General features: G+C 42.8%; 2 protein-coding genes across 2 annotated transcripts in view; one reads left to right on the top strand and one right to left on the bottom strand.

Annotated features, from left to right (window-relative positions):
- Positions 1 to 15,960, bottom strand: part of LOC138978281 (uncharacterized) — a 140,803-nt gene that overhangs the window by 56,822 nt on the left and 68,021 nt on the right. The gene's annotated exons all lie outside the window — the stretch shown is intronic.
- LOC138977784 (uncharacterized) lies at positions 8,315 to 10,843 on the top strand. The gene has a single exon (XM_070350390.1). It carries the CDS (start codon positions 8,315 to 8,317, stop codon positions 10,841 to 10,843), a length of 2,529 nt encoding a protein of 842 aa, XP_070206491.1.

The following is a 15,960-nucleotide window of genomic DNA, read 5'->3' as shown; positions in this document are numbered from 1 at the left end:
AATGTCACTAAGGTTTACCTGTAGGAGAAAAAAAATCACTAGATACCTCGCCTCAGTCAATCTTAGTTCGTCCCGGACGATACAAGGTTTGACTGTTGTAGCCGTAGACTAGCCTCGACACTCTGTTAGACAATACCCTACTTCTAACGAAAGTGACCTTGACTCCAAGCCAAGCTGCTAACTACTGCTACTTATGTTGATTGTGACCCCGACCCTGTCGTAGATTACCAATACAACATAACACTTCAGCTGCACTAATTCACATTGATTAGTTACAACCGCCACGGATTATAGACTTTACTTTGAACCTTTGAACAAAGAAGCTAAACACCGTCCTCGATTTAAATTAGTCCTAACACCACCTCACTCTGGTTATGTTGACTCAATTTAAATCTCTACTCTACTAGGTTAGTCGTAGTCTCAACTACTCCGAATTGGTACGACCTAACTTAGTTCACTGATCTAACTTCTACTCAAGTTAGATCCAGTTACCTGTTGAACCTCGTTCAACCTAAAAGAGCTTGGGTTCAGTTCGACTAGTACTTTACCGTTATCTTCAAAAGATGTAGGGTGAAAGAAATATAATTTAGAGTGCTGCTGTTGCCGTCCAATCCTCGCCCGAGCAGTCGCCGCTTTCTTGTGTTAGCTTACTAATCTACTCAAGATTAACTAACATACATGTATAGCTTCTCTAGTCTACTCAAGACTAACTATCATGCATAAGAAACAGACGTGCTGTGCTGCGATGGGGTAAGGATAGACAACCTCCGCGCACCTACAAAAATTTGCGTTGTTGGCCACACAGAAAAAAATAAGATCTAGCTCATAAAATCGTATCCCGGACACGAGCCCCCACTGTAGCGGAATGTGGGGAAGAAAGATTTAGAAAAGTAGAAGTACTTTCAAACTCCCACACTTGAGTTTTATTGCTAAAAAAACTCAACAACAAACGCAATTCTTTATAGGTGGATTCTACGAAGTATAAATTTCGGTTTATTTTCCGATGGATGAATGGTGTATCAAAAAAAGAAAAGATTCGAAAAGTTAGGAAAGTTAGTTCATCGCGCACGATTCATATCACACGAGTTCAAGAGACACAGAACAAGCACGTCTGTTTTTTTCCTTGGTGTTACTTAAATTAGTTGTGAAGAACTGGTTCGCCTGACGGTCTGAAGATGACGAAAAGGTCTATCCCAGTTGAAACCATGCTTGCTCGTGACTCGTTGGTTTTCCCCATCCAGTTCATGTTCTTTGAAGTGTTCGGTAAATATACTCTGCCTCGACGTCCTTGGACATCTTCACCCAGAACCCGGAACCCGGAACCCGGAACGTCTGCAATTAACAAACCTTGGTTCAGCTCTATAATTGGTTCATACAATCATAGAACTTACTGAGTGGTTTGTTCTGCGGCTGGTCTGGTCCTTCTCCCATCGCAGTGACCAGCTAAACAAAATAAAACAACTGAGCCCAAAGTGCTCTAATCCAAACGTTCAAGTTGCCGCCACATCACGGCTTCCACTTGCACAACAACTACATAACACGATAAATGCATCATATTACGATATTACAGAACAACAAGAAAATATTTGCGGTAACGACTTGACCGTTGCGAAATCTCCCGGCTGGCCATTTGGTTACCAGCTGAGTTGACTGCGCAGGCGAAAATCGGAAAGGCTTTGGCAAGCTTGACTTGAATGAGCTACTCACCCTTCGACGTAAGTTATCCTGCTATTAATGTGACACGCGTCGCATGCTGTTTCTTGACCAGCGAATTAAGACGTTCGTCAGCCTGCCCGTGCGCCTGTCCTCGTGTCTCAACGCAGAATCCCAGATCGCTGTTGACCTGCCTCCTGATAATTGGCTGCGCCATACGTGACGCGAGAGACTTTTTACACGTCACTAAAGAAGACTCTCACGCGCCGTCTCCTTCTGGTCTCGGTACCTTCATGCGCCGTCTCCTTCCGGTCTCGGTTAAATCGGATAAATATTATTGACTAAACATGACTAAACACTGCAAACCACTGCAATACACAAACTTATTTTCTGAATCGCGTTCCGCGACATACACAACAGGGACGTAGCACACCTAATAAAAGTGGTAGGGCGGAAAAAATGGAAGACAAAATGCTGAGACAGCTAAGGAAATATGGGGCTTACACTACTGCCCCCCCCCCCCCCCCCCTTCCCGTCCCCTTGTAATGGTCTAAAAAAGAAAGAAAACATGATGCGATTTCGTGCCTTCTGAGCTCAGTTCCATCTAATCATCTTTCCATCCTCCACCAAACAACGGGCTGGTGAATGTATCAGTGATTATCAATCGACTTACATTTATATCTAAATTCCGATACGTTGAATGTGATGAGCACTTACTTCAAATGACTTTCGTCTTCATTATTGAGGGCCCCAAAGGGTTTAAAATCGTGATCGTGATTGGCGTTTTTTGACCTTTCTGTGACCGTGATTGCCGAAATTTCCATTTCTGTGATCGTGATGGGACTTTGCCCGTGATCCGTGATGACAAAAAAAATCAAGTCTCGTGATCGTGATCGTCATTTGTTTTCGTGATCGTGATGGGCATTATTGCAAAGCATTTTATTTTCAACGTACATTTTTCACAGCTGTATCACTTTATGATCCTCTATTCGTCAAGGTGTTTGTGATCGTGAAAACAAAAATCAAGGTAACTGTGATCGTGAAAGCTAAAATTTCCCTTCCCGTGATCGTGATGATACCCCCCCTTTGGGGCCCTCATTATTGTCTAGTGTGTTAAAAAGCAAGGATTGACAAACTGGTTTACTTCTAAACAAGCAATTTATTGATCCGTCCAGCCATCAACATTGGCAGCCTGAGTGATGACTGAAAAATAGAGGGATTTGTCAGAATATTTTTAGCGCGTTTTCGATCCATCACAACCAGGATGCACACTTGTGTCCATTGTTCAATTCTCTCTGTTGTTTCATGTGACACTGTTAACCCCACAAGTTACTGTGTTACTCAATTGTTATGGCGTACTTACGGTTGACACACAATCACTCACCCCTCAGTCTGACCCCAGCTTCACACACAGAATATACAAAACATTTCTTACCTCCATTGTTTCTCATGGGAGCAGACGGACGAAGAAGCAATTTTCACTAAATTGGCGCCAATACTTTTATGGCCTGACGGAACTCGTCACGTGTGACGTTCTCGTCAAAATAAGACGTCATCCTATTCCAGCAGTTGACCAAGACTAACACACACAAAAAAAAACCAAAAAAACCGACCTTATGCCATCGCGTGAATACTACGTGGGGTGTTCTGTCTCTCTCGCTCTCTCTCTCTCTCTCTCTCTCTCTCTCTCTCTCTCTCTCTCTCTCTCTCTCTCTCTCTTTCTCTCTCTCTCTCTCTCTCTCTTTTTTTTTTACGGAAAAAGTGGTCGGGCGGTCGCCCTACATGCCCTACCGGGTGCTACGTCCCTGCACAAGTTCTCACTGAAAGTGAAGAACGAAGCGGTTCCGCAGGTTGAAATGACACCTTTTTTTTGGAGTAACCCAAGACACACGCTTGGCTTGGAAGCCATATATTGCAGCCACAGAAGCAACAGGTGTGTGTGTGTGTGTGCATGTGTGTGTGTGTGTATGTGTGTGTATATGTGTGTGTCTGTTCGTCTGTGTGTCTGTCTGTGTGATTCTGATTAAAAGTGAATGTGCATGTCTATGGGTGTTTTTGTGAAAGTATGTATGTGTGTATGTATGTATGTATATATATATACAGTCGACTCCGGTTAATCGGCCACTTTTGGGACTGACTGAATTATGGCCGATTATCCGAAGTGGCCGATTATCCGAACATCGCATCGGGAAGTTCCTCAGAACAAAAATATTGGATGTTGGAAGTTACTTATGGTAGCGGAAAGCGGAAGTTTCGTGCATTGGCATACGTGCTCTACATGTCTCCAAAAAATGTGTCCAGTGTCGTCTGCTTCTGTTTGGCACTGGCACGTTTCCTCACTGCAGCACAGACAACGTCCAGGCAATGCAGTTCTTCTTCCCCGAAGGCATTTTCCAGGGCATATTGAACCAATCAACCAATGCCTCGTCCACTTCATCGTCTTTTCCTCCTCTTTTCCTTTTCTTTGAGACAGACAAGCGTCCACCTACAGCTTCACTCCTGAGATGATCCTCGTCGTTAATCCATCGACAAAGGGTTTTTCTTGGGACCCCTAACTGATTTGCAAGCTGCAATTTTGATGTGTTAGGCGGATATCCTTTCACTTTGTCCAAGAATTCAAGTTTTTCCAAGACGCTGTAATCTTTCCTTTTCGTCGCCATGGTTTGTGCAAAGAGGCTTTCGGCACAAGCAAGTCAGTGTTTGACTGTCAGTTGTTTCGATCACAGTGTGTAAACTCAGTAAACTCACTGGCAGACCTTTGTGCTGTCATGTGAGTAATGATCATGGAACCACTCACAAAAACGTGAAAGTGTGAGGTGGCCGTTTAGCCGATGTGCAAAGTTTTCGTGGTGGCCGATTAACCGAACATTTTAACACATAATATGAAGAAAAGATTCGGTCCCAGGGAAAATAGGCCGATTATCCGGAATTGGCCGATTATCCGGATGGCCGATTAACCGGAATTGACTGTATGTGTGTGTGTGTGTGTGTGTGTGTGTGTGTGTGTGTCCGTGTGTGTGTGCGTGTGTCCGTGTGTGTTTGTGTCTGAAATTCAGGATCCAACTGTGTCCGTGTGCACGTGTGTCTGTGTTTATGTGTGTGTGTTTGTGTTCGTCTGTGCGTGAGTATGTATGCATGTGTGTGTGACTTGGAATAATAGGCCGTGAAAAGTAGGATATGCGCCGAAATGGCTGCGATCTGCTGGTCGATGTGAATGCGTGATGTATTGTGTAAAAAAATTCCATCTCACACGGCATAAATAGATCCCTGCGCCTTGAGTCCGAGTCTGGAGATACGCGCGCGATATAAGACTTCATATAATAATAATAATAATAATAATAATAATAATAATAATAATAATAATGTGTCTGTCTGTCTGTGATTCTGGATCAACATTTATTAGTGTGTGTGTGTGTGTGTATGTGTGTGTGTGTGTGTGTGTGTGTGTGTGTGTGTGTGTGTTTTGTGAGAGAACGTTTTACCGAGAATTTACTTTGCAAAGTGAGTATCTACAGCTAGGTTACTTCGAAAAGGGCTTCTGCGTGCTGATCAGTCCTGTGAAGCAATTCATGTTGCAGTGAGGTAGCTACGTGTTTTGTCCACGTGTTTTTAACCAAAATGTCATTGTCCACCAACAAACCCTCTCCTTGGGTCTGTTAATGTTGCTGGGTCACGGGGTCCTGCGTGTCGTCAATAGCCTGTTTCTCATAATAATACTTGTGGCGAAGGTGAGTCATATAAGCATTTGCGGTTCTTGTTAGATCTGTTCACTATAATGGATCTACTCAAGGCCGCGTCGCAGAGACAAAAATCATTTCCACAGCCGGAAGGCTCGGTTATTCTTTTTAAAGATGTTGCTAGTTCGTTGATCTAACTTTGGTGGGGGGTTGAAAAACCTAAAATTGTAACGTATTTGCATGTGACATTTTCACGGCATGCCTCGATTTAGCCTTCGGCGGTGAAACAGTTGAAAAGCGTTTTAATTCAATCGCAAGGCAAAGTCAAACACATTTACATCAGTATGAGAACAGACTTCCGGATAGATCTGTTGCAGAGACCTTTCACTACACAATATATTTTTCTGTTTTAAATAAGTTTTCTTTGCGAGCTCGTGGAAAATAAGCGATAATTTCGAATTTCGGCTTGTCGCGACGTCAAGTTTTTCACTGTGCATACTCTCAAACACTGTACATAAGGCTTCCCATTGTAGTTTCTTTGATACTCTGATACTGAACACTGCGTAACAAACTGATTCAGCTTTTGCATGACTGCGAGAGTTGATCAGCTTTTGGTTTTTCACTTCAATCGCTTGTCAAGGTCAAGCCAAAGCACATACTGATTAGAAAAATGTTACTGAACTTACTGGTAGATGTATCTCTTGAGATCAATGAGAAGAAAGATCGAGCGACTTCCTAAAACGCCTGTGTTTAAAAGAAAACACTGTGTTCAGAATTAACCCTTTCAACAACGTAATGATATTTGTGTAAGTTGCTCTTTTAAACATATAATAACAGAAAGTTGATTGTATCGCACGCAAAATTACACGAATCTGGTTAGAATATCTTTCCTTTGCGAGCCTTTGGAACTGGGGCGATAATTTCGAGTGTTTCAGCTTGCCGCGGCGTCATGCAAATAGCTGTATCACTCTGTAAATGACTAGATTCAGCCTTCGGCGGCGCAACCGTTGGATAATCGCTTCACTTCAATCGATCGGCCCGGTCAACCCCCAAAACCAGGACGTTAGTGAACTTGCAACTGCCCTCACTACATTGCAGCAATCCACAGAGAAAACAGTTATCCAATGGATACCATCACACTGCAACATACAAGGGAATGGGGAAGCTGACAGGCTGGCGAAAGAAGGAGGGAAGCTACCACAAGAGAACCAGCAAGTTACATTTGGTGAGGCAAAAACCATTGTAAAAGAGAAGCAACGGAAAAGGTGGCTGCAGCAACACCCTCACTACAACCCTAGAGACAGTTACTATCAACTCTCCAGAAAAGACCAGGTCATCATTGTGCGCCTGAGAACCGGCCACTGCAGACTCAGGCAGCACATGTTCTCAAAATTCCACATTGGGGACACGCCTGTATGCCACTGTGGCATCGCAGACATGACAGTGGAACACCTCCTCCAACACTGTCCAATCCACCAAAAACTACGAGCAGAAATATGGTCTGCTGACACACCAGTTCAGGAGAAGATCTTCGGCAACCTGCGGAGTCTTCGCTGTACTGCAGACTTCATCAGAAGTTCCGGAGTCCCTGTCTGAGCGATCGAGAAGAAGAAGAAAGTATAGCCCGTATTGATGAGAAAAGATGTTCTTCTTGTAGATTAGCCTTTTAAGATTACTGAGAGAAATGGGCGATTTCCAAAAACGCCTGTGTCAAAACAAAAACACTGTGTTCAGAATCAACTATATTCACAACATGTTAATAGTAATTATGAGTCGCTCAGCGGAATACATAATTACAAAGGATTGATCTGATGGTATGCAAAATGTCAGTAAACTGCATCTAATACTTTTTCCTTGCGAGATCTCAGAACATACGCGATTCGGCCTTGGACGGCGCAAAAGTTGAAATATTGCTTCACTTCAATCGGTTGGCCCGGTTAAAGTATTGCACACATTGATTAGATAAGACATTGTCCTGGTAGATTGGCCTTTTAACATTATTGACAGGAATGGGCCATTTCCAGAAACATCTGTGTAAAAAGTAAAACACTGTGTTCAGAACCCACCCTTTTTCAAGACGTTAATAAAATGTTGATAAGTCGCTCTTTCACATACATCATAACAAAGGGTTGATCTTATGCCACACTAAATTTCAGTATTGTACTTTAAATAGTTTTTCTTCGCGCGCTCTTGGAACTTGGGTGACGATTTCGAGTGTTTCGCTTGCCGCGACGTCAAATAGCTTTTTCCCTGTACACCGCGTTTGCGGCTAAGTCCGAAGCGGGAGATAGCGTTTTGGGGCAAGTTCGGGACTTGTTTTACTCATGATCTAAAAACAGCACGTTCATATACCAACAATCATTCAAAAGAACAACAACTGGAGAAACCCTTGCAAGTTGTTTGACGTTTTCAAAATATTTATTTAACCTTTTAAATCTTCAGAGAAAAGTAAAAAAAAATCTCGGCTGTGGCCGCCATTTTGGATTTTCTCTGTGGGCCTCCCTACACTTGTGACTCTGTATCGCGGTACTGCTGTACAGAGGAGTCATATGTCTATAGTGTAGCTGCTTGGTAATTAGCATTAGACGACTCAGAAATTCTGCTAACTTGTCCTGGAAAGGAAAGTATTGAAATTAGCAGCGAAATGAAATCATCCGTAGTTTGACATATGGTTGAGATAAAGACTACTTGTATGTTCTTTGGTAGACTCAACGAGACACTTAGAATTCAGTTTTTATTCTCATAAATTTTCGAATTTTGTATCGATTGAACATGATTCGTTCTAACTAGGATGTAAAGATGTGATGTATTCTGATCCGCCCGCGAATAACACTCGTAGTGCTAGCGTCGAATCACATACGTCGGAAAGTAGTCATTATCGTGTTTCTCGTCGTAGGAATAAGAAACGAACAACGATAATGTCGAATGCGAATTCCTCAAATGAGGCGAACAATGACACGAATGAAAATGTCGTTGTCGGAAACATGGTTGAGCACACGGCTCATACGTCAGCCCATCACATTGTTGGTGATGAGGCGACAAATTCTAACCCTCGGTTACAACTGACCAAGAATTTGATAGAAGAGGGTACACTACTGGGCTTGAGCGGAGCCGATCTCCGTGCCTATGTGGTTGAAGAACGTGATCGCATAGAACGCGAAGAACACGTACGCGAAGAACGTGATCGCATAGAACGCGAAGAACACGTACGCGAAGAACGCGAACGCGAACGGAATTTTCAGTTAGAACAGCTGAGAATCCAAGGTGCAAATCAGAATAACCGGAACAACAATGCCAGGGAGTCGAGCCAAAGCAAGGATAACTTTGATCATAAGATACCTTACCTTGAGGACAAGGACGATATTGAGAGCTGGTTTCATCAATACGAGCACTACGCAAAAGATTGCAAGCTCGTTGATGCAACCAAAGCCTCTCGTATCGTCTACTTCCTCAAGGGAAAAGCTCGCGTCATTTACTCCAAGCTCAGCGCCGAGGACGCTGATGACTATGAAACAGTGAAGCATGCGCTCTATGAAGGTTTCCAACTCACGAGCGAAGACTACCGGAAAAAGTTCCGAAATCTGAAGAAAGCACAAGGGGACACTTACAAGGAACATTTTGTCAAGCTCGATCGCTATATGAATAAATGGATTGAACTCGCGAAGTGTGGAAACGAAGTGGACGATTTGAAGGATCTAATCCTGAGGGAACAAATTTTGGAAACAGTTCCTCCCGAATTAGCTATCCATATCCGCGATCGCAATCCACATGATGCGAAGGAAATCGGCGAAATCGCCACCACCTATCATCAAGCTAGGTCCAACACTAAAGTGCCTGACGCAGACGCCCATTCTCGAGGAAAAGGAAATCGTTTTTCCAAGAGTGATGGTAACGGGCGTGATGTCAAACAGAGCACAGTCACGTTTGGTTCTAGTCAACATAGCACAGCACAACCACATAAGTTGTCAGATGAAGAGCGGACAAAACTGAGGACCAATGGCCAATGTTTCTTTTGTAAAGAACGTGGCCACCTGTCCAAGAATTGTCCCAAGAGAAGTACCACATCCGTGGTCCCGAATGTCAATGAAACGGGTCGTTCTTTTGACATTCCAGAGAAACTGGAAAAACTTTGTGAGGATTGTCAAAGTAAGACTTTCTCAGAAACGATTCCGGTCAAGGTTGATGGGAAACTAGTTCAAGCTATACGTGATTCTGGATGCACAGGAATCATGGTTAGCGCAGAACTCGTCTCTAAAGACAAATACCTACTGAACAAGAAAGAGGTCACTCTAGCGGAGAAAGGTGCGAAGAAGATGTACCCCACAGCCGTGGTGCACATCGACTCCCCATTTTTCGATGCTGACACGGAAGTGACGGTGATGGACAACCCAGTCTATCCTGTTCTGATAGGAAAGTGGTACGGAATTGGTTCCAACAAATGTTTGACATCGTTGTACCCAATCCGCGACCCCATTTGGTTCTCCGAGACAGTTGCTGCCGTGAACACCCGTACACAGCAGAAAGAAGAAGAAAAGAAGTCTGAAGCTAGTGTCCCACCAAACCTCAAATCTCAGGAGAAGCCATTCACTCCTGAGGATTTGAAACGTGAACAGAAGGCAGATCCTTCCCTAGCGCAGATCAGGGAATTTGCCACAAAAAGCAGAGAAATCCATGGAGTCAAGTTCGTTTACAAGAACGATATTCTCCTTCGCTCCAAACTGCATGAAAATGGGTGTTACAAAACAAGAGTGGTGGTTCCGAAAAAGTTAAGACCGAAAGTGTTGTCATTCGGTCATGACCTTCCATTAGCGGGTCACCTCGGGCAAAAGAAGACTTTCGACCGCATTAATACGGAGTTCTGGTGGCCAGGTCACGGCAGTGACATCAAACGATATTGTATGTCATGTGATGCATGCCAAAGATCTACTCCGAAAGGACACACCAAGAAAGTTCCGCTAGGTCGAATGCCACCTATCAGTTCTGTATTCAAACGGATCGCCGTGGACATCATTGGTCCCATCAAACCGATATCCGAGAGTAAAAAGCAGTACATACTGGTCTCTGTGGATTACGCCACTAGATTTCCAGAGGCAGTTGCTCTCAAGGATATCCGTGCTGAAACGATCGCAGAATCGTTGTGGGAAATGTGGACCAGGCTGGGCATACCCGATGAAGTCATAACTGACCAAGGTGCACAGTTTTCTGGAAAACTGATGCATGAGGTGAATGATTTTCTACAAGTCAAGCACCACATGACAGCTCCATTCCACCCTCAATCAAATGGTTTAGTGGAACGTTTTAACGGAACACTCAAAAGCATGATGAAACGCATGACCCAAGAACAACCCAAGAAATGGGACACCTTCATCCCGGCCTTGCTATTTGCTTACCGTGAGGTACCGCAAGCGAGCTTGGGATTTTCCCCTTTGAACTGCTGTACGGCAGGGCTGTCAAAGGTCCCATGCAGATTTTGCGTCAAGCTTGGACACAAGAAGAAGTGTCAGATGAGATGAAAACAACGGCAGAGTACGTTGTTGACTTGCGTAATCGCATCGAGAAGACCTGTGAAATAGCAAGAGAGAACCTGAAGAATGCTGCTACGAAACAGGCAAAATACTTCAACAAGAAAGCCGCGAAGCGGGAGATTGAAGTAGGAAAACGGGTTTTGTTGTTGAGACCCAAGAAACAGAACAAACTGGAACTACTGTGGCAAGGTCCTTACACAGTAGTGGAGAAGCTGAACCAATTCGATTACAAAATCAAGATTGGGAGGAAGATCAAGCTCTACCACATCAACTTGATGAAAGAGTACCAAGAACGAGACACGTCTTTCAAACATAGCACGCCAACCCAACGGGTAGACGCGCATGAAAGCAGTGAGGAAGAAGAAGATGAAGTTGTTGCAATCGTCATGGAAGAAGACGAAACAATGAGTGACGACATCTTCGCAACAGAAACTCAGAAAATGCTACCTCTGTTAGAAACAAAAAGGTCCGAATTTGTAGCAGACATGCATTTTGACAAGAATCTGAGCGACGAGAAAGCAAAAGAGGCAAGGGACATATGCATGGAATTTGAGAAGAACCTCACCGATGTTCCAATGACTACAAACCTGCTGGGTTGTAACATTGAAGTAACGGAAAAGAGGCCTGTCTTCATCAAACCCAGACCCATACCTCACGCTATGGTCGGAACAGTAGAAGATGGAAAGAGATGGCCTGAACATGACAAGATTGTGAAGATTCAAGAAGCCTCTCCTCCCTCTACCAAGAAGGAACTGCGTTCGTTCCTAGGTCTCTGTAATTTCTACAGGGCCGACATTCAAGACTACGCATCCATTGCAGTACCGCTGACTGACATGACGAAGAAATTCGAACCGGACAAGCTACGCTGGAACGAAGAACGAGAAAAGAGTTTTGAGACACTCAAGGAAAAACTCTCAAAGAAACCAGTACAGTATAGACCGGATGTATAAAACACCGGATGTATGAAAGTCTGGATGTATGAAAGGGATAGGCAGGGTCCCGGCAGAAGCTACTCTTTGTTATTACTTAGAATTTTCCGGTTGTATGAAAATCGGATGTATAAAAGTCCGGTTGTATGAAAGCAAATCTCTGGTCCCGAGCAGCACAAATGCGTTGTTGCAAGACCGGTTGTAAGAAAACGAAAGTAGACCCAAGTCACCAAATGAGGATGCCCTGAAAACTTCCCCACCAACTGATTTGTATCCAGATTCTAGAGCTGTCAACGAGTTGTTCTGTTTAATTTGTTTCTCCATTCCATCATTTTTTTAACCTGTTACAAATTCGTCACGAAGACCCATAATAAAAGCCCAGAAGGCATTTTTGTTACATTTATAACCAGAGACATTGGTCAAGGATGTGAATCAGTTGTTATCTTTTTATGTTGTTGTTTTTTATGTTGTTGTATTTTATGTTGTTGTATTTTATTTTGTTGTATTTTATGTTGTTGTTTTTATGTTCTTGTTGTTGTTTTTATGTTCTTGTTGTTGTTGTTGTTGATTTTATCCATTAAACTGATTTTATGTTTAACTCCATTAATAATCTGTTTTGTTTGTCTATTCAGTCATTTTAGCCTGTTATAAATTTGTCATGACTGAAGAGCCATAATAGCCCAGGAAGGCATTTTTTTGTACAATTAGAACCAGAGGCATTGGTCGTGGGTGTGACTCAGGTTTTTTTTTATGTTGTTGTTGTTTTAATCCATTAAACTGGTTTTAAGTTTAACTCACTTTTTTGTATTCAGTGCGCGCGCGCGTGTGTGTGTGTTATAAATGTGTGCGTTTTGGAGAGAGAGAGAGAGAGAGAGAGAGAGAGAGAGAGAGAGAGAGAGAGAGAGAACGAACGAACGAACGAACCAACCAACTTTATTTTTCGAGGGTAATGGAGTAGATACAGCAAAGATCTTTTTTCATCCAGCCCTCGCCCAAGAGGGAATTAACTAAGCAGTGCATAATATTAAAGCAGAAGAAGAAGCAAAGCAAAAACATAAAAACATGGTTATTAAATCAGACAAAGAGAGAAAAAAAAACCTGTTCATAGCATACATGCCAACATGGTCATTGGTAATGGTATACATTAAAACACACACTTTGACACACACGGTCACATGCACACAGACACACACAGACATACATGCACATACAGACATACGCACACACAGACACACGCACACACACATACACACACACACACACACGCACACGCACGCACGCACGCACACACACACACACACACACACACACACACACACACACACATGTACACATTGTACACATAATCATAATGTATGTGCAAAATCCATGAAGAGAACAACGTAAACAGAGAGAGAGAGAAAAAAAAAAAAAAAAAAATGATTTTTTTTTATTTTTTTTTACTGAAATGAAATGATTATACTAGTAGATCTTCATGTACTTATCAAACAGCAGTACTGATCGAGGCATTAAGAGAGAGAGAGAGAGAGAGAGAGAGAGAGAGAGAGAGAGAGCTCAGAAAATGTTATTTGCTACGCCAACGGTCATTACAAAGCTTCCACGACCAAAAACATTGTCAAAAGCGCAAAAGGGTTGTGGAGGAAACACACACAATACAGTTGAGCCACACACAAACACTCACACACACACACACACACACACACACAGAGGGACGGGGGGTGGGGGGTGGGGGGCGGAGAGTGCACGGCCTTATGCAAAGCAGAACAGTTCCTTACACAAACACAGTTGCTCTTTCTATCGGTTGATCTGACTGTGTCAGTGTATGTAAGTACATGTACTTTTCCACTTGTTATTCACAAACCTTTTCTTCTAACAAGGATATGTATCAAAACATTTAAACATAAAAAAACAAATAAATAAAAAAATGATATGAAAAAACCCTACTTTTATCAAGTAACAGACGCGTGGCCGGATGTATGAAAGTCAATCCACAATATTTTCATACATCCGGTTAACCGGATTTAGTAAAGACCGGATGTATGAAAGACAAAAAGTGGGTCCCGACGACTTTCTTACATCCGGTCTCGACTGTACTACGCATGCCGGACCACGACAAGCCGTTCGTACTGCGAACAGAATGATGCGTCTGACAGAGGCATCGGTGCAGTGTTGATGCAAGAGCACCACGGTCAACTGCATCCTATCGCTTTTCAAAGCAAGAAGCTAAATGGAGCAGAGAGCAACTACGCAACCGTTGAGAAGGAATGCTTGGCTACCGTGTGGGGCATCACGAAATTTTAAAGATACCTCTACGGGAGGCATTTCACCATAGAGACCGACCATCAACCTCTGAAGCATCTGCAACGTCAACCGTCGAACCCCCGACTCATGAGGTGGGCGATTCAATTGCAGCCTCACTCATTCACCGTGAAAGTGATCCCTGGAAAGGACAATCATGGTGCCGATTACATGAGCAGAGCTTCATACTGAAGCAAGACTTGTAACTGGATGAGTAACGTATGCCACAATTATATGATTAAGTTATATAATTATACGTCTAATTCACTATTCGAATGAGAATAATTTCCCCAGGATAATTATCCAGAAGGGGGGGCCTATGTAAAGGATTGATTCTTTTAGCTCATTAGAACACACGAGTGCCGAGACTACTAGATAATCACGTCACGCGGGTCCGAGATTACCGAGACTATCTACGTCAGAAAGATGTACGTCATTTCTTTCAGCCACAATTCTTTCTTTTATTGTAGACTTCGAAGGAAAAGAAATGTCGTGTCTGATTAAATTATTTCAACTTGTAGTTCTTAGCGACGAATTGTTTATACAACCGAGTTGTTTGTGCATCGCTAAGCAACTACGTAGATACAGAAACGCCGGAAGTAGAAGAACAGGCCGTTGAGATCAACAGACCAGGCAAGTCGGAGAGCTCCAGATTCTCGCAATTAACCAGACGTTACTAACGCTGCAGAGAAGGAAGCCGTTAACCCAGAGGGGAACCCGTTTCGCCGTCTTGGAGGGTAACTAGTTTGTTAGTTAGTCGTGGATTTCGATCGAGAACGAACCAGATGATATCATATTCATTTGTCGCAGAGAATGCGTGTAGATGTGTTCTTTCTTCACTTAGTTTTGTCGTAGAATTAGTAGAATGAATATTGATAAAATTGTCATTTAGGGAATGTCTGATATTTAACAGCTTCTACGTTTGATCGCAGGTTCGTACACGGGAAGACGAACAAGCAAGACATCACCGACAGAGCTGCGTTTTAGAAGCGTCATTTACGTCATCGTCGTCATCAAGTTCATCGTCGTCATGGTTCCTGTAAACATGGGTCATCACCGATAGTCGAGTTTTCTGCAGACTGTGATCATCTACTGTGAATGGATCCATCGTCGTCATTAAAGGAAGTACACGTTATATTTGTTTCATCACCTCCAAGTAACTAAAGAACTTTTATCGTCGTCATTTGGGATTGTATGACAATGAGCCACGTTTCCGGAGAATGATATTGATTTCAAAATCAATGAACAATAACCATAATTATAGTGTTGTGAAGTGAAGATCTGAATCTAAGATATATAATGCATGACCTGGGTCAACCTTGTGTAAGGTCGAGGAGCCATTAAAAGAAATTATAATTCATGCTGTTGATTTCTGTCCTAAATTGCCTTGGACAATATCAGCCGATAGCTGAATCGTAATTGTAATCAAAATATGGGATTTTAGTATTAGGAAAGAAAAATCCGCATAACAGGCCGTATAAAATTTCATCTCACACGGCATCACTGCAGAGCGCCTAGAACTGTACCCACGGAATATGCGCGATATAAGCCTCATTGATTGATTGATTGAATAATGTTATTTCAGCACTGAAAACGAAAAAATAAAATATTGGTCAACTCGAAACGTGAATATATGGAATTGTCATTTCGAACAACTTAAAGGCCAAAAGCGACATTTTCGGGCGATAAAACTGTCGCAGCAAACATCGTATGTTTTAATTCGGCCTTTAATCTTAAACTGTTTGGCTGTTATTTGTTTTAACAGTATTAGTCCTGAAATAAGTAATAACCCGCTTAAGTGGAAGCGTCTTCTGCTGAGGTAAAGACCGAGGGATTTAAAAAAGACTGGTCAACTCCAATAAAACTACCCCTTTTATT

The sequence above is a fragment of the Littorina saxatilis genome, linkage group LG10 (assembly GCF_037325665.1).
Source record: "Littorina saxatilis isolate snail1 linkage group LG10, US_GU_Lsax_2.0, whole genome shotgun sequence".
Taxonomy (NCBI): Eukaryota; Metazoa; Mollusca; class Gastropoda; order Littorinimorpha; family Littorinidae; genus Littorina; species Littorina saxatilis.
This window is presented reverse-complemented; position numbering and strand designations above follow the sequence as displayed.